General features: G+C 43.1%; 1 protein-coding gene across 2 annotated transcripts in view; it reads left to right on the top strand.

Moving 5' to 3' along the window:
* The window catches only part of LOC120940663, a 71,787-nt gene extending 48,916 nt beyond the window's left edge, over positions 1-22,871 (top strand). Inside the window, exons 11-15 of one of the 2 annotated variants that reach the window (XM_040353643.1) lie at positions 4,382-4,507; positions 7,757-7,882; positions 10,211-10,923; positions 17,306-17,385; positions 22,270-22,871. In XM_040353643.1, coding sequence (XP_040209577.1) covers positions 4,382-4,507; positions 7,757-7,882; positions 10,211-10,923; positions 17,306-17,385; positions 22,270-22,336 — 1,112 coding nt within the window. In that variant the 3' untranslated portion in view covers positions 22,337-22,871. Of the gene's footprint in view, positions 1-4,381; positions 4,508-7,756; positions 7,883-10,210; positions 11,182-17,305; positions 17,386-22,269 lie in introns of both variants that reach the window. The other variant, XM_040353642.1, reaches the window with a different exon arrangement.
* Positions 22,872-25,245: the final 2,374 nt, after the last annotated feature.

The raw sequence follows: 25,245 nt of genomic DNA, 5'->3' as shown, positions 1-25,245 counted from the left end.
ATGTATACAGTGCAGCGGTCAGGATTTTGCGCTACGTACACAGTGCAGGGGTCAGGATTGCGCGAAGTACACAGTGCATGGGTCAGGATTGCGCTACGTATACAGTGCAGCGGTCAGGATTGCGCTAAGTACACAGTGCATGGGTCAGGATTGCGCTACGTATACAGTGCAGGGGTCAGGATTGCGCGAAGTACACAGTGCATGGGTCAGGATTGCGCTACGTATACAGTGCAGCGGTCAGGATTGCGCTAAGTACACAGTGCATGGGTCAGGATTGCGCTACGTATACAGTGCAGGGGTCAGGATTGCGCGAAGTACACAGTGCATGGGTCAGGATTGCGCCTAAAAATTTCTCTCATCTGTACTCTTTCCTACCTTCCTACCTGGACCAGCTCTGGTACCTCCCTGTGTAGGCGTCTCCCTCATTTTGTATTGGGCTATGGTACCTTTTTTTTTATTTGGCTATAGTAGTGGTACCATCCCTCTGTGGGTGGATCTCCTGTATTATCAGTACTTTGCTTCTTTTTGTTTTTGACCAAAACTGTAAAATAGCAGCACACAGTTTTTTAAGAAGAGCCACAGGACGCAGCCAGCTGGTTTGGGGAAAAAAACGTCCCCAAAAACTGCCAGCAATCTCTGCCACTTCATACATTCAGTGGCATGCAAAAAAGCCAGCAGCGCTGGCTGGAAAGACTGGGGAACCGGGGTGGAGACGGGGCAGTGGTGGAGGCGGAGACAGGGTGGAGGAGGAGGCGGGCACTAGAGCTGCATTGTGGCTGCAGACAGAGTGGAGGAGGAGACAGGGCGGAGTAGGAGGCGGGCACCAGAGCGGCAGCCCGAACCATAATGAAAGATCACCGGCGGTGGAGGCGGAGCCTGAGACGCAGCGTTGGAGGCAGGACGGAGACGGAGCGACACTTCACATATTCACCTTACTCTGTGCCGCTCCGTCTCCGCCTCCGTCCTGCCAACAACGCTGCGTCTCAGGCCTCGTACACACGGACGGACTGTCCGCTGAAAACGGTCCGCTGCAATGAAATTTCGGCAAAATGGACTAACCTGCTGCATCATTTTTTCACTTCGATTTTTATGTTTTTGAATTCAGCCCTCTATAGATTGATCATTTTCGTTTCGATCAAACTATGTGGTATTTTTTCATTCCTAACACATTCCCCAGTCCATATCCGTATAGATACAAGCATGATATTTTTCCCCATTGAGATCTGATGTGTTCTCAAAGTGTTCCTTTAATTATTTTGAGCAGTGTGTATCTATCTTTCTATATATATATATATATATATATATATATTACGTGCTACATAGCATTTATCACTAAAAAAGTGTCCTGGGCACTACATTATAAAACATGAGAGTCGCTGTTAAAAGATGAAATTCGATGGACTGTAAGTATATGACAAACACAAGTGGTGTTGGTGTATTTTACCACTCGGCTGTGGTGTGACTTTTGTTTTGCAGATCTATTTGTGTCTTTCTAGTTTACAAGACATGTAGTTGCAGAGCAGCCATCCCTGGGGACTCTGTCTCCCTTTGGATATCAGTGTTTACACATAAACACTGCACTATATTTTTCTGTATCCAAGGTACTGGTACATATGCAAGCAAAATACACATCTGTTTGTTTAACCAATTCAATACAGGGCATTTTCACCCCCTTCTTGCCCAGGCCAATTTTCAGCGCTGTATGACAATTGTGTGGTCATACAACGCTGTACCCAAATGAAATTTTTATCATTTTTTTTCTCCACAAATAGAGCTTTCTTTTGCTACAATTTTGAAAAAAAAAACCACAATACTTTTAACTTTTTGCTGTAATAAATATCCCAATTTAAAAAGAAAAAAAAAACAATTCTCAGTTTAGGCTCATACGTATACCGTATTTATTGGGGTATATCGTGCTCCCGCGTATAGCGCGCACCCCTAAAGTTGCCCCGAAATTCCTGTGGAAAAAAAGATTTTTGTACTTGCAGTTAGGTGTCTTGCGCGGCGTCCATCGGCGGCCTCGTCGGGTCCGGCGTCTGTCTGCGGCTTCGGGTGTCCTCTTCGTCGGGTCCGGCATCCTTCTGCGGCGTCCTCCCCGCTCGTTTCCCGCTTTCCCGCGCCGAGTTTGAATACTGCGCCGGCATATACCGAGCGCAGTACACTCGTGTATAGTCGGGCAGGCTCGGCTACTCTCGCGCTGACATCCTGTACGTCCAGGACGTCAGAGCGAGAGGAGCCGAGACTGCCCGACTATACACGAGTGTACTGCGCTCGGTATATGCCGGCGCAGTATTCAAACTCGGCGCGGGTATCGGCGTATATCGCGCACCCACGATTTTGCCCTGATTTTCAGGGCAAAAAAGTGCGCGGTATACGCCGATAAATACGGTACTTCTACATATTTTTGATAAAAAAAATCGCAATAAGCGTATATTTATTGGTTTGCTAATTTGCATACCCGACGCGGAATTTCGACGAGAAATGCCCCCAGCGGTGGCCGAGGTACTGCATCCTAAGATCCGACAGTGTAAAACTATTACACCTGCCGGATCTTAGGAATATCTATGCGTAACTGATTCTGTGAATCTTTTGTGGATCTGGCCCAAAGTCCCCCGTCATAATACATTAGCTCAGTGGAAGAGATCCCTTCATCCACATTACTTGTGTTGATGCAGAGATCTGTCAGTGTTTTTTTTTTTCGTTTTTTTTCCATTCAACTGGTGGGTTGAACAAAAAAAAAACGGTGTCGCTATACTAGGGCCAAATAACTTACCAGCTTGTCTTACTTGGAAGAAAACTTGCAAAAGCACAGGAAGGACATGCAAACTGGAATTGAGCCAATGACCCAGAAGTGAAAAGGCAGAAATGCTAAGCATTAATCAACAGTGCTGCCTGTGTCGGGGTCAGTGTTTTTTTTTTTATGCCAGGTTTACTTTAAATTATTGCTACCATTTTCTAAAGTACAGAATTTATAAATCTTGCCTGAGCTGTATGAACCCCCCCCCCTTCCTGACACAGCACAGAGAAACAAAGCTGGGGTGTCAATCACAGGCTGTGTTCTGGAGATCCCTTCCCTGTCACCATGTTTCCCTTGGTGTCAGAAAAACTTGTCAGAAGTGACTCATGTAGACAACTGAGAAACCAGACAGCAGACAGAAATTACACTTATATAGCGCTAACCTTTTGCCAATACCCCAGATATTGAATATTATAAAACACAGGATGAAATGCCAATGTATATATTAACACAGAAAGCTGTTCCAGAGGTTAGGAATGTCAAGGTTATAAAATAGTCACTGGCTGACACAAACAGAACATGCAAGGCTGCAAGAGAAGAGGGCAGGCATGAAAGGGGGCTAAGCAGGCATGATATAGCACAGTTTATTAAAAAAATGTAAATGTATAAACAATTGCAGACAGATGGAGGCCATTGGTGGATGTATTCCGGGATGGTCCAATGAAAGCTGCGACCAAAATTCCGTGGGAAATGTATTATCCGGCAATCCTGGGAGAGCCAACAGAGCTAGGGATCTGTCCAGGGAGAGCCGATGCCAGAGAGACCAGGGACCGCCAATGTGATGTGTCCAAAACTGGGATGGACGCCCAGGGAAAGTTCCTCCAGCTGGTGTGAATGAGCGTTCAGCCCGACGATTTTGGTAGCCAATAGGGATGCATTTTGGAGGCAAACCATGCCTCCTTTATCATTGACACTTGGCTCTCTGGATTGAGACAAGTACGCACTAAAGAGATCTGCTTTGTCCATATTTAATGTCTGAGGTTTACAATCACTTACAATGATCTCCAGCTATCCTCTAAACCAGTGGTCTCCAAACTGCGGCCCGGGGGCCGAATGTGGCCCTTTTCTTGCTTTTATCCGGCCCTTGGGGCAATATTTTATTCACGGACACCAACGAAGGAGCACAGTTCCTCCCAATGACGCCAACAATGGGGCTCAATAATACCAATGATGGGGGACCATTCCTTCCAATGACACCAACAATGGGGCCCAATAATACCAATGATGGGGGACCATTCCTTCCAATGACACCAAAGATTGGGCACTATTCCTCCCAATGACATCAATGATGGGGCACAGTTCCACCCCAATGACCTCAACAATGGGGCACTGACACCAAAAAAGAGGCATTGTTTACTACAAATGATGCTGGGACAATTTCTACCCATGATGGCCACAGTCCGGCCCCACTAAAGTCTGAAGGATTGTAATCAGGCCCTTTGTTTAGGAAGTTTGGAGACCTCTGCTCTAAACAATGAATGCCGGTCATTGACCCTCTAGAATAAAATCTACAACTATAAGAAATACATTTTATTCTGCTTTATAAAAAAAAAAAAAAAACTTCTGTTTTAATCTTTTTTGTAGCCCAACAATATAACAGTGCAGTATCCACACTCTCTCAGGAGCCCATGGAGGATGCCTGTAACGGTCAGACAGTAAATCCGTGGAACAACTTGCCATCCCTTTATGCCAGTGAATCTATAAGTTCTCGTAAGTAAATACATAGAACTAGGAACAACATAGTGATTCCTCTTCTATAGATAAATATTAATTAATATTTGGAGTCCTTTAAAAAAAAAATATATATATATATATATATATATATATACATATATATATATATATATATATATATATATATATATATATATATATATATATATATATATATATAATTTTAAATCTTTTGTATTATGTCTTTTTACTATGTGTATAACATACTCTACTACTCCACTAAAGCATTTGTATTTCTGCCTGTGTTGCTGCTGGAGAGCCCCCCTCATTTCCAGGGTGGTAAAACAATGTCAGCAGGACAGGCAGTTGGGGTAAATCTCTCTAATGGAGTCCAGTTGGCAGTACAAACTTGACAAGGGTTCTGAACTTTTACACCACTCTATCCCAAATGAAGAAAAAAAAGTTTACAGCAGACATTCACCTTTTTGTTGCAAATGATGTGTTCTAAAATTAATCAAGAAATACTTGCGAGCTGCTAAAATTATAAAATAAAATAAAATACATAAGTGAATCGCACACACCTAAACACACTCAATATTTGTACAAAATAATAATGAAAAAATGCTCCTTTGTGTTCCACCTACTTGTGCAAATAACTTCTACCATGCAGTGTGAGTTTCCCTTCACCGGATGTGCCCTCACCTTAGGTTATGTGACCACTGGTAGGGTCTATCTGCACCTCTAATCCACACCAAGGGGATCCACTCTGATTTTCAGATGGGTAAGATGTACAAGATATTACCAACGTTCTCCTTGCATGCTCCCCTGCTCAGCCAAGGCAACATAGAGAAAACACTATACCTAGTGCTTTCTCTTCAAAAAGAGATTGCTGTCACTGAACTCCTTTTCAAAGTGCTATCTGTCTGGCTGTCATGCTATCATGTTCCAATACAGTAGTAATCAGATAAGGACTATACGCTTTCTTCTCTTGACTTAACAAATCGTATTACTTTTCGGTACAGACGATCGAATACCGTGGGTTAGCGTAACAGCCTGTCAAATAGTATTTCAGAATTTGTATAGCGACAATATACGCAGAACTTTATATGTATTGTACATTCACATTAGTCGCTACCCTCAAGTAGCTTAGCTTAAAATCCGAGTTCCCTTTCCCATATGCCGGGTACACACATACCAAAAATCACAGGATCAGCGGGAAGTGGATGACGTTCGGTACTTTCTGTTCAACAGAGGCCATTCTTAAAGTGGTTGTTAAGCCACTGAACTACCTACAGCCCATCCCCTCTGTTGGCTATCATCTGTCCCAGTATCTGTGCTGCAAAAAAAAATGCAGATTATACCTTCTATCAGAGCATCTTCCAAGGCTCACGTGACTCCTCGGCTCTCTCCTTTGCCCAGCTGACAGCTATATTGGGCGGAGCTGAGCACTGCTGCTGATGTCAGCTGGCGAGGAGAGAGAGCCGAGGAGTCATGTGAGCCTTAGGAGATGCTCTGATGGAAGGTATAATCTGTTTTTTTTTTTTGTTTTTTTTGCAGCACAGACACTGGGATAGATAATGTTAGCTAACAGAGGGGATGTGTTGTAGTACAGTTATGATAGCAGCAGAAAGGGAAGGGGCGTGGAGCATAAGTGGCACAGACTAGCTGACAGGCAGAGAGGGGGATGCGGGAGAGGAGAGCTGCGAATGACGGAGGCACGTGAACTGACCACGTTGTTGTCAGGGCTCAGCAGCCATGATATACCGTGGTCAGTTTACAGGGGGATGGCATGGCCAGGCAGGATCCTTTAGGTTTTTTAGGTGATAGAAGGGGCCAAATTGCACAGCACAAGCACTGTGCATGCTTTAAGGGAACTGGATCCATTTTTTTGAGGGGGGTTACAAACACTTTAACAATCGGCTTCTGTCAAATAGGCATTCTGGAAAAACAGCATTTTATCAACACCTGCAGCCCATGGCTGATCAGTATATTTTGGGGGGAGCAAAGTCCCCCTGTCAGAATACTTTAGCTCAGTGAGAGAGATCCCTTCATCCACATTACTTGTGTTGATGCAGAAATTTGTCAATCTTATTTTTCTTTTTTTTTTGTCGTTTAACCAGTGGGTTGAACAAAAAAAAACTAACTGTGTCGCTATACTAGGGCCAATTAACTTACCAGCTTATCTTTGGAATGTACCGGAGTACTTGGAAGAAACTCGAAAAAGCACAGGGAGAACATGCAAACTCCATATGGAATTGAGCCAATGACCCAAGAGTGAAAAGGCAGAAATGCTAAGCACTAAGCAACAGTGCTGCCTGTGTCAGGCCCAGTGTTGCTTTTATGCCAGGTTTCCTTAAAATATTGCTACCATTTTCTAAAGTCCAGAATTTAATAAGCTTGTCTGAGCTGTATGAACGCCCACCCCACAGCACAGAGAAACAAAGCTGGGGCTGTCAATCACAGGCTGTGTTCTGGAGATCCCTCCCCTATCGCTATGTTTCACTTGGTGAAAACTTGTCAGAAGTGACTCATGTGGATAGCAGAGGAAGCAGGCAGAAATGACACTTAAACAGCGCCAACCTTGTGCCAATACCCTTGATATTGAATATTTTATAAAACACAGGATGAATTCCCAATGTATATATTAACACAGAAAGGTATATTCCCGGAAGTTAGGAATGTTAAGGATATACAATGGTCACTAACAAGGGATCTGTCCAGGGAGAGCCGATGCCAGAGAGATCAGGGATGTGTCCAAAGCTGGGATGGACACCCAGGGAAAGTTCCTCCAGCCGCTGTGAATGAGCGTTCAGCCCGAAGATCGTGGTAGCCAATAAGGACGTGTTTCGAAGGCAAGCCACGCCTCCTTTATCATTGGCACTTGGTTCTCTGGATTGAGACAAGTACACACTAGAGAAATATGCTTTGTTCATATTTCATGTCTGAGGTTTACAATCACTTTAATGATCTTCAACTATCCTCTTAAACAATGAATGCAGATCCTTGATCCTCTAGAACAGTGGTTATCAACCCTGTCCTCAGGGCCCACTAACAGGCCAGGTTTTATGTATTACCTTGGGGAGATGCAGACAAGAATACTGCAATCACTGAGCAGCAAATGATATCACCTGTGATGTATTTCAGTTATCTTGCAAACCTGGCCTGTTGGTGGGCCCTGAGGACAGGGTTGATGACCACTGCTCTAGAATAAAATCTAAATCTTTAAGAAATAAATTTTATTCTGCTTTATTAAAAAGAAACATTCTGTTTTAATTTATTTTTCAGCCCATCAATATAACAGTGCAGTATCAACACTCTCCCAGGAGCCCATGGATGATGCTTGTAATGGTCAGCCGGTAAATCCCTGGAACAACTTGCCATCCCTTTGTGACAGTGACTCTATAAGTTTTCGTAAGTAGATACATAGAACTAGAATCAACATAGTGATGCTATTGATAAATATTAATTAATATTTGGAGTAATTTTTTCCCCCAATTTTTTTAAAAGTTTTTAATGTTTTTTTTATTATGTCATTTTACTATGTGTATAACATACTTTACTACCCCAGTAAAGCTTTTATTTCTGCCTGTGTTGCTGCTGGAGAATCCCCCTCATTTCCATGGCGGTAAAATAATGTCAACAGGACAGGCAGTTAGGGTAAATGTCTCTAATGGAGCCCAGGTAGCGATAAAAACTTGACAAGGGGTTCTAACCCTTTCCATCACTATCCCAAATGAAGAGAAACGTTTTTGCCAGACATTCACTTAAAGGAGAAGTCCAGAGTGAGCTTTTTAGGTTGGGCTTCTCCTAAGGGTTACAAGTGTGCAATTCGTTTTGCACTCCTGTGACCCGTTTTCAGCAGAGATCAGTCTGAAGTACGCTCTCCGCTGACGTCACTGCCATCAGTCGGGGCAGCACGTCATCACGACTTCCAAGTCAGGATCCACCAGCTGCCCTGATTGATGGCAGTCTCACCTTTTTGCTGCAAATGATGTGTTCTAAAATATTTTTAAGAAATACTTGCAAGATGCTTAAAATTATATTATATAAGTGAATCACACACTTAATATTACGTGGACAAAATATATCAAACTAATAGCTCCACATCAGTGTTCCATCAGGACGTGAGTACTGTCCCTTTAAGGCCCCATGCACACGAGACGCAAATGCAAACACATCTAAACACACGATTTCAAAGGCAAAAACCGGCGTTCAAAACGCCAGTTTTTGCCATGAATTTCACGGCGTTTTACCGCGTTTGCGTTTATAAGCGTTTAGTTAAGAGACATCATAAGACCCTCCCTAAGCTCAAAAAACAATATTATTTAACCATTTCAGCCATTTTGTGAGACCAAAGTGAGTAGCAGCTGAAAGAGCAGCAGTATACTTGTATTTAGCGTGTCACTTGCCACATCACCTGCCACAAGCTGTGGATTGTCCACTTGCCATGTCACCTGCCACAAGTTGTGAATTGTCCACTTGCCACGTCATCTCCCACGTCACCTGGCCACCTCACCTGCCACAAGTTGTGGATTGTCCACTGGCCACGTCACCTGCCACGTCAACTGGCCACGTCACCTGCCACAAGTTGTAGATTGTCAACTTGCCACGTCACCTGCTACAAGTTGCAGATTGTCCACTTGCCATGTCACCTGGCCACGTCACCTGGCTACAAGTTGTGGATTGTCCACTGGCCACGTCACCTGCCACGTCCCTAAGCTCAAAAAACAATATTATTTAACCATTTCAGCCATTTTGTGAGACCAGAGTGAGTAGCAGCTGAAAGAGCAGCAGTATACTTGTATTTAGCGTGTCACTTGCCACATCACCTGCCACAAGCTGTGGATTGTCCACTTGCCACGTTGAATTGTTACACTAAGGAATACTCCTTACATTCAGTTCTATATACTTAAGCGGAGCTCCACCCTAAAGTGGAACTCACGCTGATCGGAACCCGCCGCCCCTCCGGTGTCACATTTGACACCTTTCAGGGGGGAGGGGGGTGCAGATACCTGTCTAAAGACCGGTATTTGCACCCACTTCTGGCCACACAGTCTCGGGTTTTCTGCGGGCAGTTTTCTCCTTCTGTCCTCCCCCCCGTTGTGCTCTGGGAACACTCGGCTCCCAGAGCACAGCGGGAGCCAATCAGCGGCGCAGCGCAACTTGCGCATTCGCCGTAGGGAACCGGGTAGTGAAGCCAGAGCGCTTCACTTCCTGGTTCCCTCACTGAGGATGGCGGGGGGAGCAGCAGAGAGACGAGCGATCGCTCGTCCTCTGCTGCGGACGGCGCTGGACTCCAGGACAGGTAAGTGTCCTAACATTAAAAATCAGCAGCTGCAGTATTTGTAGCTGCTGTCTTTTAATATTTTTTTTTACTGGCACATCCGCTTTAAGTATAGTTATAATTGCTATTTTTTATTTTTTGTAATTGATTCTTTTCATTGTATTGTACAAATATGAACAGTACTATTATTATGACTTTTGTTATGCCTTATGAAAACACAATAAAATATTCAAACAGAAACAATACTGAATGTATAGAACTAGCATTAGTAGTTGGAGCTTTTTTGCAGTCTAGAAAATATTGTTATATTTACCACATTATAATACTTCACAACGTTTAAGTACGGAAGAAGATAAAATATTGTATGTGAATAAGCAAAAGGTACAAAATTGTGCTGTCGTTAGTGGTCCGTTTTTATAATTGACCTATTTATTTTTATCTTTTATTATTTGTAGCTGCCTCAGACCCTTCTGTCGTTCAGCAGAACAGTGAGAAAGACCCAGCTACTGATTCAGACACCACGCCAGATATACTTCACTACCATCAAGATAAGTCTATCCATCGCTCCTCTGAAAGCCAGGATGAGATCCCCACACTGAACCTTTCTAAACTACTATCTGAACAGGCAGAGCCTGAAGCAAAAACCTCTTCAAGCTCAAATCAGAAAGGAGCTCCGCAATCTGATTCTGCTCTTCCCTCTAGTCAGAGGAGACTTTCAGACTGTAGCCAAAGCTTGCTTGGCTTGATGCCTCTTGTCCAAGATTCCTCAAGTCTGATACACACTTCTCCGCAAAGAAAGGTAGCCTTGGAAAGAAAACTGCCCATAAGTCCCATTTCATCTCATGGTTCAGAGAGCAAACGTGATTCTAACATTATTCGAACCATTTTGCCAGAAACCAGTAAGAGGGACAATGAGACATGTCATAGCCCCAGGGAGTGGAGGGCAGTGAAGAGGAAGCAAGCTCCAGAAGATCTAGATACCATACTCTCTGCCCCAGCTCAACAAGCATCTGTACATAGAGAAATACCAGATTGTGCAGCTGCTGTGATTTCTTCTGTACCTACTACAAACAATGGAGCCCAGACTGAAACCAACAGCGATGTTGAAGAAAGAAGCAAGACCATTAATGGCTCCCGTATGGATAAAAAGCAAACAAGGACAGAACAGGTAAATAAAATGGCAAGCATTGAAACTGCAGTAGCATCTGGGACAGCTGCACTCAGAGACAAAACACTGCCTAATAAACCCTGTCTAGAATTTGTGCGTAAATCAAAAAGGAAGATTGTAGAAAACTCTGAGAATAAATTGCCTGCGGCAAACCTGGCAACAACAAGCAGAATTGGCTCAAAAGGTCTTTCCAGCATATCTCAGGGACAGACCTCTACCTTGCAAGCACCTGTTCTAGAAATGAAGAAGACTAAAATGGTGAGGAATGCTAATATTTTTTTCTGCTAACTACTGCAGTCATCCTATTTTGTACCATATCAAACACAAGAAATCTTTAAAGTGATAATAAGGGATTTTTTAAAAAAACATGTTATACTTACCTACCATTGGTTTTTCACAGAGCAGCCTTCATTCTCCTCTTCTGGGGTCCCCTGCCATTGCTCCTGGCTCCTCTTGCCTTTAAGTACCCCACTAGCTAGGTGAGAACTCGTGTCGGCTCACTCCTGAACTACACTGTGTGCGTCTATTGACACACTCAGTGCTTCTTCGTCACTGGATTAGATCGACAGCAGCGAGAAGGGAGAGAGCAGCGCTGGATCGAAATTGGGCTCAGAGTATTTGGGGGCGGTTCATTAAGGTTAAAAAAAAACAGGGCAAACAAAACTGCAGGCCAACCCAGAATAACCTCTCCTATTGCCAGCATGCCTCAATTTTTTTCTACTGTCCTGGGAGGATGAAATAATTTTCTTCGGCTATGCTGTTTAAAACTAACTTAGGTATTTTTTTTGTCTTCAATTAAGACTCTTCTCTACATCACTGCTAGTCTGCCAAATCTTTAGGTAAGCCTTCCTCTGCATGAGGGTATGTCCCTACTTTTCAGAGTTGGGGAATCTTTGCTAATCTATGTGGATGCAACAGCTTGCATCTCAGATGCTTGGGTACAGAAAATTGTATTCAAATGCTACATAGTGGTGTTTCACTCCATGCCCTCTCCAGTTTCCTCCAGACTTCCCGTGTCACGACACGTGTTAGCAAATCTCTATCGAGCACTCTTGGGGGTCTTCTGGGTCAAAGTGGCATTGTCCAAGTTCCTGTTGCAGAATGGTTCCAGGGATTTCAATCCAATTTGTTCATCCCTCCAAGACCCAAAGAGGGCATTCGCTCCATTCTGGATCTCAAAACACTCAATGTCTTCTTTCCTGTTCATAAATTCCACATGGAATCTACCAAATCTGTTATCACCTCCTTTGACTTTCTGGCTTCTGTAGACATCAGAGATACTTACCCACATGCCCTATCTTTTCAGCACACCAGCGAGTCCTATACTTTGTGTGGGACCTCTGCACTACCGATTAGTGTCCTTGCAGTTTGGCCTCGCCTCTGTATCTTGGGTTTTCATCAAATACTAGCCCTGCTGCACTGCTCTAGTGACATCCCCTTGGTTGGATACTTAAGCCACCTGCTGTTGAAAGAACAGTAAATGTGGACTGTGTCAGAAAACATGGCGCTGATCACCAGGATTTTACAGCAAATTGGATAGATCCTGAACCTTTAGAAATTATCCCTGGAACCAACTTATGATTTGGAGTATCTGGATCTAGTCCAGTTGTTCCTTCCACAGGAGTATTCCAGTCTCCGTTCTCCACTTATGCATTCTTAGGTCTAATGCCATCATCCTTCAATGTACTTCCATATGTCCAGTTTCACTCGCATCTCTACAACGCAACATTCTGTTGAAATTGGACAAAGCAATCTGGTTTCTAGACAGACCTATTTGTTTATTACCTAGAACTATATTGTCCCAGAATTGCTGGCTCAGTTTTCTAGGCCTGGAGTTCTTCTCTGTTGGTGCTCGGGAAATGGTTGTCAGAAGAGACTCTTCTCTCGATCAACATCGTAGAAATTCAGGTGATAAGGCTGTGTCTTCGTAGGAGGTGTCAAGGTGTTAGGCAGACTTTTTAGCTAACCCAAGTAGATCTGGGGGAGTGGTTCCTGCAACCAAGGGTGTTCAGGACATGGGCTGCAGGTATAGGGAGCTGGACATTGACCTCCATGCTCAACAACAAACTGGATGAGTTTGTCTCCAGGTACAGGGATCCTCTAACATAAGCAGTGGAGGCTCTGGTGGTTTCGTTGGATCAGTATTCTTTAATTTTTGCCTTTATCCTCTGAATTATCTTCCTCTTCTTAACTGGATCAAGATGGGGGCATAACAATGATCTTCATTGCTCCGCATTGGCCCAGCTGGATGTGTTACATTGACCCGGCTCCTTGTGGATGCTCCATGGGCTCTGCCAGATTGTCAGGACCTTCTGTCCTAAGGACTAATTTGCCATCCTGCTCCATGGTCACTGGCTTTAATGTCATGGCTGTTAAAATTCAAGTTCTCAGGTACAAGGATATCTCTAAGCTTGTGATTCCTGTGATACTTAAAGCTAGGTAGTCTTCTTTTTTGCAAGCTCTGTTATCAGATATGGAGTGCATAACTTGTGTGACTCTCAGGTCTTCCACCCCAGGTTTTTCTTCATGGGACTAATCCTCTTCTTCCTGCATCTGGTTTTGGACCAGCGTTTGGCTCTCAGGTTAAGGGTCCCATGCATTACATATTAGTCATCTTGACTAGCAGATCTGGTCCTGGGTCAACACAAAAAGAGTATAATTATTTTTATCAGCAGAAATTGATCAATAAAAGCAGTAATTCTTAAAAACCAAGCTAGTGAATTTGCTCAGAGCAGGAAGACAAATCAGGTCTGTTTAAATAAAATGAGAAATGTGATAAACTTAAAGCGGGAGTTCACCCATTTGTAAAAAAAAATTTGTTCTCCCCTTAGCTTCCTGCTCGTTCGGTCTAGGGGAATCGGCTATTTGTATTAAAATATGAGCAGTACTTACCCGTTTTCGAGCTGCATCTTCTTCCGTCGCTTCCGGGTATGGGTCTTCGGGAGCGGGCGTTCCTTCTTGATTGACAGCCTTCCGAGAGGCTTCCGACGGTCGCATCCATCGCGTCACTCGTAGCCGAAAGAAGCCGAACGTCGGTGCGGCTCTATACTGCGCCTGCGCACCGACGTTCGGCTTCTTTCGGAAAATCGTGACACGATGGATGCGACCATCGGAAGCCTCTCGGAAGCCTGTCAATCAAGAAGGAACGCCCATTCCCGAAGCCCATACCCGGAAGCGACGGAGAGGATGCATCTCGTAAACGGGTAAGTACTGCACATATTTTAAAATAAATAGCCGATTCCCCTAGTAAAAACGAGCAGGAATCTAAGGGGGAAAAGTGCCCTCTAAGGGTGAACCCCCGCTTTAAGTCGCAAGTGGGGGAAGAGTCCAAAATCCTGACAAAGGTATTTTAAATTTTCAAAAAAGCAGAGAAAAAAATAAAAATTAGTAAAAGGAGAAGGAAGAAAAGAGAGAGAGAGACAAAAAAGGGAGGGTAGGGGGTATGTTAAACAACACGTATCTGTATTTCTGTTTCTATATACATATTTCAGAAAACAAAGTATGTTGATAGGTTAAAACTATGGAACCGATAAAGGTATTGTCCAGGCATGCCTTGGATTGATTATACACTTCAGTAGGTGCTCATTTGCTAGTCGTTTACCGTGTAAGCCTTTTATCTGGCCTGATCTACAGTTCAAAATACTTAGGAGAACTAATGTTTTCTTTAATCATTAATCTTTCATGTAGCAGCACTGAAAACTCACACTGATCACATGATCGTTCCTTTTAAAACACAGGATGCAATGCAACCCAGATGGTTCCTCCATGTTTGGATAGTTTTTTTTTTATTAGAAACGCAAGTTTATTGAGTTGTTGCATCTGTACAAAAGAAAAAGGTTGTTCAGAGACATTACACAGAAATGAATGTAATGAGCATAGTCTTACATCTCAATAAACCACATAGAACTACAAGATTAGTAAACTAACAACATGAGTTCAACCGGTATTGCTGGTGTCAGTTATTTCCATAAACGGTGAAAAGCATGCATATTGTGCACCCGCATATTGATAATAAAGAATCTATAGGCATAGAATGTAGCAAACAAAGTTATGCGGTGCATGCTGTGGGGGTTTTCAGCCATTTGGCTGGGCACCCCCTATTTGTGTAGACCACTTTTGTGTACAGTAGTGTATTATTGATTATGGTAATCCAGGCAGACAACGTAGGGGCCGCCGCCTGAATCCAATTGCGGGCTATGAATTTTCTTGCTATAAACAGCATTTCATGTAAGAAGTGGCGTGTAAATTTGTCATCCTCCCCAGGGAATAAACATAACAGACATTGTTTGGGATCCAGGGATACCGGCGAACCCATTTGGTCGTGCAAGAATTGTACTATCTGAGACCAGTACCCCTGGATCCGAGGGCACTGCCAGAGGAGGTGGTCAAAGGTACCAACCGAAAGCAGGCACCTGGGGCACCTATCGCTGCAGGATGAGCAGAATTTAGCTAGGCGTTGTGGCGTTGGATATGCCCTGTGAGTTATATAAGTTTGTATAAGTCTGTCAGATAGCTTGGGGGGATACTAACTTGGGGGTCTCTAGCATGTCACCCCAGTCCTTGTCTTCGCCCAACATATCAGTCCATTTCTGTTTGATGGAATATGCTAATTTGGTTGTAGAGGGCGTGGTAAGCATATTGTAAAAAAGGGATATGAGCTGGTGCAGGTTATCCCGAAGGGTCACCTCAAGTATGTCTAGGGAGGGAGGGATACGCAGCTGTAAACTAAGTATGGAGGGCATGGCGTACCTGAAAGAAGAGAAATAGCATATGATTTTGGAGATTATATTCCATTTTCAACTGATCAAAACGTTTTAATATCTCCATTATGGGGCACATATGACAGCAGGTATACTCCTCGAGATATCCAGATGGAGGGGTCAGGTACCTGTAGGAGCTCCGGAAGGTGATGTTTAAATAGCTTTGCTTTCAGGTGTGCTGATTCTGTTCCATGTTCCATATACTTGAATATTATCAAAATGAATCCACACTCCTTTCTGTCTTAATACTACAGAAAGTAGTCCATTCTGGTTTTTATAATATTGTACCGACATTCAGTCAGGCAAAGTGTAGACCTGTTTTATGTGCATCTTTTACGTAGAACCTTACAGGGAATTTACCCCCCCCCCCCCCTTCCCCAGGAAATGACTACTGAAAATGTGTTAAAAATTTACTCAAGCACATAAAAAATGTCGCACAGTGCATTTGCACATTTAAAATGCATGTGTTTCCATGATCAGACATGTAAAACACCATTTATTTGCTTTGATTCATCTGCATCCTTTTTAACTTTGTATTAACCTTTCACTTAATTACCTCTTTCCCCTTCTCCCTAAGGCTGGGTTCATATCTCCGTGCGGAGCGGCTCACAGCAGGGGTCCGGTGCGTCCCTGCTCACCATTTTAGGTCTGATTTGGCTGAATTCAGACCTGAAACGGACCAGAAGACATACAGGACTCTTGTGCAATTCGCTCCTCAGCCGCTGGAGCTCTGTGAACCGGCTCCATTGAGAGCCGGTCACAGGCTCCTGACATACAAATTGGATGCAAGGAAACCTGCATCCAATTTGCAATAGCGTGAACCCAGCCTTAAGGGCTGTTTCACACTGCTGCACTGTTAACCCGCAGTTCCCCAATAGACTTTCTATTAGATTGCATGTTTTTGGTGCATTTTCTGAAAGCGCATCGGGTGTCCTGCATGCTGCGCCTTTGGTGTGCTTTCAGAATACGAACCAAACACATGATCTAATAGAAAGTCTATGGGAAACAGAGGGTGCACCCTGTTTGGCCACAGCACAGCAGTATCAAATCACCCTTGGCTACCATTTTCCTTCTGTTTTTTATTATTTAAATTTTATTAACCATTAATATTTGAACTTTTTTTTTCTGTTTCGTTTGTTCATTTTTTAGTAGCATTAAAAAAATGCAGGTACAACCCGTTTGGCCACAGCACAGCAGTGTGAAATGGCTTGGCTAACATTTTCTTCTGTTTTTTTTATTCTATTTTATTTTATTTACCTTTTAATATTTTAACTTTTTTTTTGTTTTGTTTTGTTAATATTTTAGTACCAAGCGCAGGTGCATCCCATTTGGCCACAGCACAGCAGTGTAAAATGGCTCTTGGCTATCATTTTCATTCTGGTTTTTGTTTTTTTTTTGTTTTTTTTTGTTTTTTATTAACCATTAATATTTTAACTTTTTTTAATAAATTTTTTAGTACCATAAAAAAGCACAACATGTGTTGTAAATAAAACATTTTTCTGGCCAAGCAAACTGTGAAAATTGATCTGCTTATATTTTTAGTATTAGTATAATATTGACTGGATAGCTTGCTGTATCTGTAGGCCTTACAGACAATATAAGTAACTCTTTTCTGTTCTTAGATACACTATGACAGCAAGTCTTTCCAGTATAAGTACAAGAATCCATCAACTGATCTCTGTACTTGTGTGAAGGCAGTGCGGTAAGTGTCATGCTATGAACTTTCATATAGTTTGGGTGGGTAATTCACAACTTGTCACCTTTTATGTCTATAACAGAAGGGAAATTCAGTCATCAAATTTGCACAGTTTGGACCGCTATAAACGCAGACAGTCTCTGGAATTTAGCAGTGCTGGGTTTGTTGAGTGTACATAATTTTGGTCAGATATCAGTTTTTTCAACCTGCTTTTCATGCACTTTATTTTTTTAATCAGATTTTATCTTCCATTTTTTTTTATACCACAACAACATGTACACAAAAAAGAATGAAATCAAAACACAAATATTCATAACCTCACAGAAACATACACAAAGCCCCAATCAATGTTTGGAATGGGCGTACAATTTTCGCTTTACATTTCAAGACATTAATAATCTTATTGTGACAACAGTACCGTGTACAATTTTTTTATGAGGCCAATAAACGAGTGAAAAAGAAAACGATGCTATGCATCTAAAGTTTCTTTATCTTCATCTTTATAAGTTCCTTCCCAATCAAAATTAATCTTTACTATGCAAAGTACATAAAGTATATATCTAGCCAAGTTTTAGATAAAGTGGGTAATAATAAAAACCCATCCTAAAAACACAATAGAAAGAAGTAAGGCTGGCCTATATTAAAAGAGAACTATAGGTTTTTGTTCTTTTGCAGAATCATACTTACCTAGGTGGATGCAGCATCGACCCAATGCTGCATCTGTCCCCCGCTGGCCCTGAGAACCGATCAAACACCGCAGAACGCTTGGTTCTCAGGGCTTCCTGAGCAGAGAGCTGGTGACTGTCAGTCACCGCTCTCTGCTCTGCGCCCCCCCAAATCGATTGCTAGAGCGCTGGGCTGTGAAGGGGGTGGGAGCGGCTGGCTCAGCCTCTCAGCAAGTTGCCAGTCCAGGCATAATGGCGGATCCAGACTTCATTGTCGTGATCTTGCCCAAGCCTAGATTGGCTCTGTTACGTCAGCCGACAGTGGGCTTCAGCCCGCTGTCTACTGATATCAGGTCACTGTAGTGCAGACTGAACTGCACTCCTGTGATACACAGGAGATGTACAGCCAAACAAGCCAACGGGTTGAATGAAAAAAATGACCTTATCCACATTGAATCCTTCCCACTGAGATTCTCCACCATCAGAATACACTGATCAGTGCTGCCAGCTATAGCCAGCAGCACTAATCGATCGGAAAAAACTTGAGTGGTTGGTGTACAGAAGTCGATTTGTAGATCGACTTCTGTACAACAAGCCTGCCAATACATAGATCAAAATTTAGCCAGTCCCTGCTAAAATAAACCAAACAAATATCAATCCATGTATGGCCGGCTTAAAGGGGTTGTAAAGGAAAAAAAAAATCATAATAAGCATCCTTTACCTGCAGACATTCCTCTTTTCACTTCCTTATTGTTCGTTTTTGCTCAGAAGTTGCTCTATTTCTTCTCTGTTCTGTTCACTTCCTGTTTGTCTGATTTTACTGACCACCGTGACGGGAGGCTTTACTGCGGTGGTCAGTAACAGGCTCGCCCCCTCCTGGGAACTACATCTGTGTGGCAGGACCCTCTTTACGTGTTAGAGACTTCAAGGAGGTGTGAATTACTGGGCGTGCCGCAATGCATACTGGGAAATGTAGTTCTTACATGAACGAGCGCCGCAAACCAGGAAGTGAATGAGAGAACAGAAACTAGAACGCCGGAGGTGATATAGATGAAGGAATTTAATAGGTATTTATTTGTTTTTTAACAAAATCATTACACTATTCTGTCTGTCTACCTTGCAGACATTAATTTTAGGCAAAAAAACATTTTTCCTTTACAACTCCTTTAAGTCTCTGTAAAAGCAAGGGGGAAATTCCTTCTTAAACAATTGTCACTTAAACAGATGTACCCATTGCATGATTTCCTCTTAACTCCTGTTCTAGTGATTATGACAACATTTTGTATATTTTATAGTGGGGACACATACAGGAATATAAAAAAAAATAGCAGGAATTCATTCCTTCCTTATTCAATACACAGACAACAAAAAACACTTTGGATGGATGCACTTCAAAATGTATTTTCTGTCTATTGTCTTTGAAGCACTTTTTATTTTTCCTAAAGCTAACATCAAGATTGGTATCCTGCATAGTAATATTAAACATGGTCTGTCATCAAAATGCGTATTATTTTTCTGTAACGCTGTTTCAGTTTTTGCATGATTCAGATATTTAAAAAAAGACTATTCAACTTTTTTACTCCCAAATGACCTACACATCACAGATGCTGCAAAAGTGTCAGCAGGACCACGTATAAAAACAAAGGCAACTAAACAAAAGCAGGGCTGGTCTCTCCAATCACATTGGGGGGAAAAAGTCTGTAGTTATTCTACCAAGCAGTTGTGATCTCCAGGCTATGGCAGATGGCAGCTGTCTAGCTTGTCGCCTGCCAGCTATTATTTTCAGCTGCCACTGCTCCAGTTGCTGAATCCCTGAACAGAGCTTGCATTTGATTGGATGAACCAGCTCCTTCGACAGAAGGCAGGAGGTTTGTCAACAGGGCTGCAGACAGCTCAAATTTTGACCAATTAGCAGGATTCTAATGAAATTCGAGCAGTGTATGACCAGTCCAGGCTTTAGATTCTAATGTATTGTAAGTTTTGCAAAGAAAAAAAAATGGGATCTTGCTGAGGATCAAAGAATACTGGTTAGGAGCCATGGCTCAAATATAAATAATGTAAAAGACTGGAAACAGGGGAACCCGATATTTCGAACCCTGAAGAAGCCACATACAGTGCCCATTTTCAATAGAGAAAGCAGCTTAACAGAACAGTTTCAGAACTACATATGTTGCTTAAAGTGGAGGTTCCATCAAAAATATAATTTCGCTTTAAAGTGTAGCTTATACCTAAAAAAAAAAAAAAATGTACTCACCTTGAAATGCCTGTTTCTATGCAGTCCCACAAAATCTGCCTTCCTATTCACCGGGGATCCTGACGTCAACTCCCTCGGCTCCTAACATCGCTAATGCTCCTGGGAAATGATGACACGTGATGCCGTGCCCTTCCCCTGTGCAAGAATCGCGTTACTACTATGGGTTGCCATCACAACAGCGTACACTTTCGCAGCCGCCGCTCGTTGTGATGGCAACCCAAGTGGTTGACAGCGCGGCGCTGCAGCAGTCTTGCGCATGCGCGAGATTGGGGCGGGACGTGTGGCTCGTTCTGACGCGTCATCCCAAGTATTCCCGGAAGCAACTGCTTGTGTGCTTCACAATGCCCACAAGCAAAATAACGTTCTGCAAACCAGAATATAAAGTCTTCCTTTTGAATAACTTGGCGGAACGGCGGGACATTTCAAAATAGTAAGTGACTCTATAGAGACTTCTACAACGTGAGATGAAAGCAGATGTTTTTAAAATTTTTAAAATGTGATGGGAACCCCGCTTTCAAGGATGAGTCCTTCTAAAGGGATGTCTCATGGGGAAGGCAGTGACTTAAATGCATAGTTTTTTATTTTCCACTGGACTCCCTAAAATAAATGGTAAAGTGGTTTAACGTAACAGCATCTACCAAAACTAACCTATAATTTTTTAATAAAAGTGGTTCTAAACCTAAACCATCATTTTTATTCCCGGAAGCAACTGCTTGTGGGCTTCACAATGTCCACAAGCAAAATGAGAACGTTCTGCAGACCAGAATATAAAGTCTTCCTTTTGAATAACTCGGCGGGACATTTCAAAATAGTAAGTGACACTATAGAGACTTGTACAACGTGAGATGAAAGCAGATGTTTTTAAAATGTCATCCCAAGTATTCCTGGAAGCAACTGCTTGTGGGCTTCACAATGCCCACAAGCAAAATGAGAACGTTCTGCAGACCAGAATATAAAGTCTTCCTTTTGAATAACTCGGCGGAACGGCGGGACATTTCAAAATAGTAAGTGACACTATAGAGACTTGTACAACGTGAGATGAAAGCAGATGTTTTTAAAATTTTAAAAATGTGATGGGAACCCCGCTTTCAAGGATGAGTCCTTTCAAAGGGATGTCTCATGGGGAAGGCAGTGACTTAAATGCATCGTTTTTTATAGTGGTTTAACGTGACAGCATCTACCAAAACTAACCTATCATTTTTTAATAAAAGTGGTTCTAAACCTAAACCATCATTTTTATGTAGCGTATGGGAATGGACTCCCAAATCGAGTAATAAATGAAAGTATTAAAGAAAAAAAAAGGCTTCCACAGTATCTTTTATTCCTTCTTTAGGTAGGGGTCACACAGCTGCTTCTATGCATTTTCAACCAAAAGGCCTGGGCGGTAGGTGGGACCAGCCTGTTCTGCTGAGAAAGGCAACGAGGAGCTGCTGTCAATCACTCTTACCCCCCCTGTCATACGCCCAGCTGCCTACGTCACAAGCAGCAGTACTTAGAGTGGCAGTTAAGGGTGTTTGATTGACTTCGCCCCCTCCCACCCATCGCCCAGTTTGGATCTAATGAGAAAAGGCAGAATAAGCCGTATACACAGTTTTTAGACCATGCGCACGTGATGTGGCAACCTTGCAGAGCGTAGATGACCCTTCAGATTGTTGCCACCACTAACGGCCATGGGTGGTCACTGGCAGGATCAACAGTTTTTTTTTTCCGAAATTAATTTATTTTAAAAAAAACAGGCGCAGAATTATTTAGAATTTTTTACAGAGACTATACATGCTTTTTTTTTATTGGGTTTAATGACACTTTAATTGATGCTAACGTAAGCAACAGAATAGGGGGGGTAGCGGAAGCATTGAAGAAAGGAGCACCAGAAAAATTATACCTGCAATCTTGTTGATGGGTTGAGACATGTTTGTTCAGTTTTTACAGTTCATAGCAAAAGGTGATAATTGTTTTCTTCCTTCTGGACAGGATCCCTGCAGACCTGCATGAGTGGGCAGTTAAGATTCTTTCTGAAGCCAGAGAAACAGATCCATAAGCTTTATCCTGCTCTTTCCGAAACTGAGAACCCCTTTACCTCCTGCCAAGGAGTAAACAGAAGAGTGAGCTTAGATGGGCAGACATCACACAGAAAACGATGGGCAGTCCTCAAAAGCATAATTTCTCCCACTCTGCTGACGAATTAAGAAAATGTTGTTCCTTTTTCTTCAGAGACTACACACTTGTGCAGAGATTTTTCCAGCAAGTTGGACAATGTTGTTCCATTAATCACTGTTTTTGGCAGTCTGAGCATCTTTTAGGGTAGCTAGATACAACCTATCCCCCACCTGATTGTCACAAGCAATAACTCAATCGGATACATTGCTCGGATAGATCAGGTCATATAGGGCCACCCTTATTTACCTCTGGTTCTTTTAATATATTTTTATAGTACTACAATTTAAATGTGTATATATTATACCACTTTATGAAGACGTGCTTGCTAAATGTTGTTTTTTATAGCAAAAAAGAAAAGAGTTCTACATCTTCCAAAAAAAGTTAAATACATTCTAATAAAATACTTGCAATACCCATTTGTCTTATGATTAATTGTCTTGTATTGAAAAGATTAAGGGTCCTTTCACACGGAGCGGACCGTTTCTGGGTCCGCTCCGTGTGTCCGCCAAAGCTCAGCGGGGATCCCCGCTGAGCTGTCAGCGGATAGGGCGGTCCCCGCACACACTTCCCTATGGGGGATCGGATGCAGACGGACCGTCTGTCCGTCTGCATCCGATCCGTTCCGCCGAACGGAAGAAAAATAGTGTTTCTTCCGTTCGGAAAAGCGGATCCCGACGAACGCAGACGCTAGCGGATGCTCCATCCGCTAACGGACGCGATCCCATAGGGATTCATTACAAGTCCGTTAACGGACTTGTAATGAACGGACAAACGGTCCGCTCGTGTGAAAGGACCCTAAATTGTGAGTTATTTTACTCAGTGGGGTTGAATTACTAAAACTAAAGAGTGAAAAATCCTGGTGCAGCTGTGCATGGTAGCCAATCAGCTTCGAACTTCAGCTTGTTCAATTAAGCTTTTACAAAAAACCTGGAAGCCGATTGTTTTTTTTTTTTTGCAGAGCTGCACCAGATTTTGGACTCTTAAAGGGGAGGTTCACCCTAAAAACGACTTTCTAGTATTACATTGGCCCCCCACATTACAATACAATTATGCCTATTATGTTTTTTTTTATGCTGTACATACCTTGGTACAGCCAATTCACCCGTGGCTTCCGGGTTGCGAGTCCCGCGGGAGTGGGCGTTCCTAACATGCTGGTGATTGACGTGATGACCAAAAACGAGCTCCCCCCGTCACGTAAGCTGCGTCACGATTGCCGAAAGGAGCCGAACGGTGGTGCGCAGGCGCAGTATAGTGCCGACTCGCCGTTTGGCTCCTTTCGCCCAATCGTGACGCAGCTTACGCGACGGGGGGAGCTCGTTTTTTGTCATCACGTCAATCACCAGCATGTTAGGAACGCCCACTCCCGCGGGACTCGCAACCCGGAAGCCACGGGTGAATTAGCTGTACCAAGGTATGTACAGCATAAAAAAAAACATAATAGGCAGAATTGTATTGTAATGTGGGGGGCCAATGTAATACTAGAAAGTCATTTTTAGGGTGAACCTCCCCTTTAAGTTTTAGTAAATCAACCCCGATAAGTCCTTTGTGGACATTCAAATAATTTATGACAGATGTGTTAGTCACTTAAAGCTATTTCAGAGCAGTGTACTGCATGGTTCAAAACTGGATATATGATGCAGAAGTCAAACCATGACATGGATTACATCCAATAACATTTTTGGATCGTTTTTTGTTTTGTGTATGAAGACTGGTTCTACTTGATTGCATCGGCTCAGCATGTGGATTAAAGCATAAGTTCCTACAAGTACCTTTTACTTGCGTGTGATGCTGCAGTCATGTGACCACTCCAGCCTCAATTATCCCTTTACAGCATTCAAAATGGTAGGTGAGGAGCTTCAGCTTTATATGGTGCACAGCAGTTCAGGGACTTGATATCCTAGTAGACCTTGTGAATTGAGCATTGTTGCAGAGGCAGCAAAGTTATTATGTCACCCCCATATTCCTACAGGAGGGCATTAAAATAGATATGTATAGGGTGCTCTATCAAGAATGCCCTCTATTGGTTCGGGAACCCCAAAGGTCAGCCTGTATGTGGACAAGGAATCGGTGGGGAAAGGATCTGTAATGCACTTCAGCAGCATTCCATAAAAAAGAAGCAGACTCTGACAAAGTATAAAAAAAAGAAAAGGGGGCTTCTAAGTGCAGTAAGACAAGGATTTAGGCTGCTCTGACACAGAGGCTGTGGGGCGTTGGCGGTAAAGTCCCGCTATTTTTATCATCGCTTTACTGTCATTTTTGCGACGATATTCGGTCGCTAGTGGGGCGTGGCTGAAAAAGGGTTAAAACCAATGGCAAAGCACCGCTGTAGTGGCGGTTCGGCAGTGCTGCCCATTGATTTCATTGGGCAGGGGTGCTTTAGGAGCGGTGTGATCACCGCTCCTACAGCGCCTCAAAGATGCGGCTAGCATGACTTTTTTTACCGTCCTGCCAGCGCACCGCTCCAGTGTGAAAGCCCTCATGCTTTCACATTGGAGTGAAAGAAGAGGCTATTTCAAGACGCTTTGCAGGCGCTATTTTTTGGACTATAACGCCTGCAAAAGCTCCTCCAGTGTAAAAGCGGCCAAACTGTGGGTTACGATGGAAAAAAAAAATGGCCGGGAGAAACTTGGCATATGCCCCGTGGCTCTCGAGGGAACACAGGGGGCTGTCGGAAAACACGTCCCCCCTGACGCATCTGTCGCTCAGGATGTAGGATAAAATCAACCGAGCATTAGATCTGGCCCCCCTGTGTCCCCACTGGTAGCCACTGGGTGGGTACCTTTGGTTCCC

Source organism: Rana temporaria, chromosome 5 (assembly GCF_905171775.1).
Source record: "Rana temporaria chromosome 5, aRanTem1.1, whole genome shotgun sequence".
Taxonomy (NCBI): domain Eukaryota; kingdom Metazoa; phylum Chordata; class Amphibia; order Anura; family Ranidae; genus Rana; species Rana temporaria.
The sequence above is the reverse complement of the archived record's forward strand: the minus strand, read 5'-3'. Positions and strand labels throughout refer to the sequence as shown.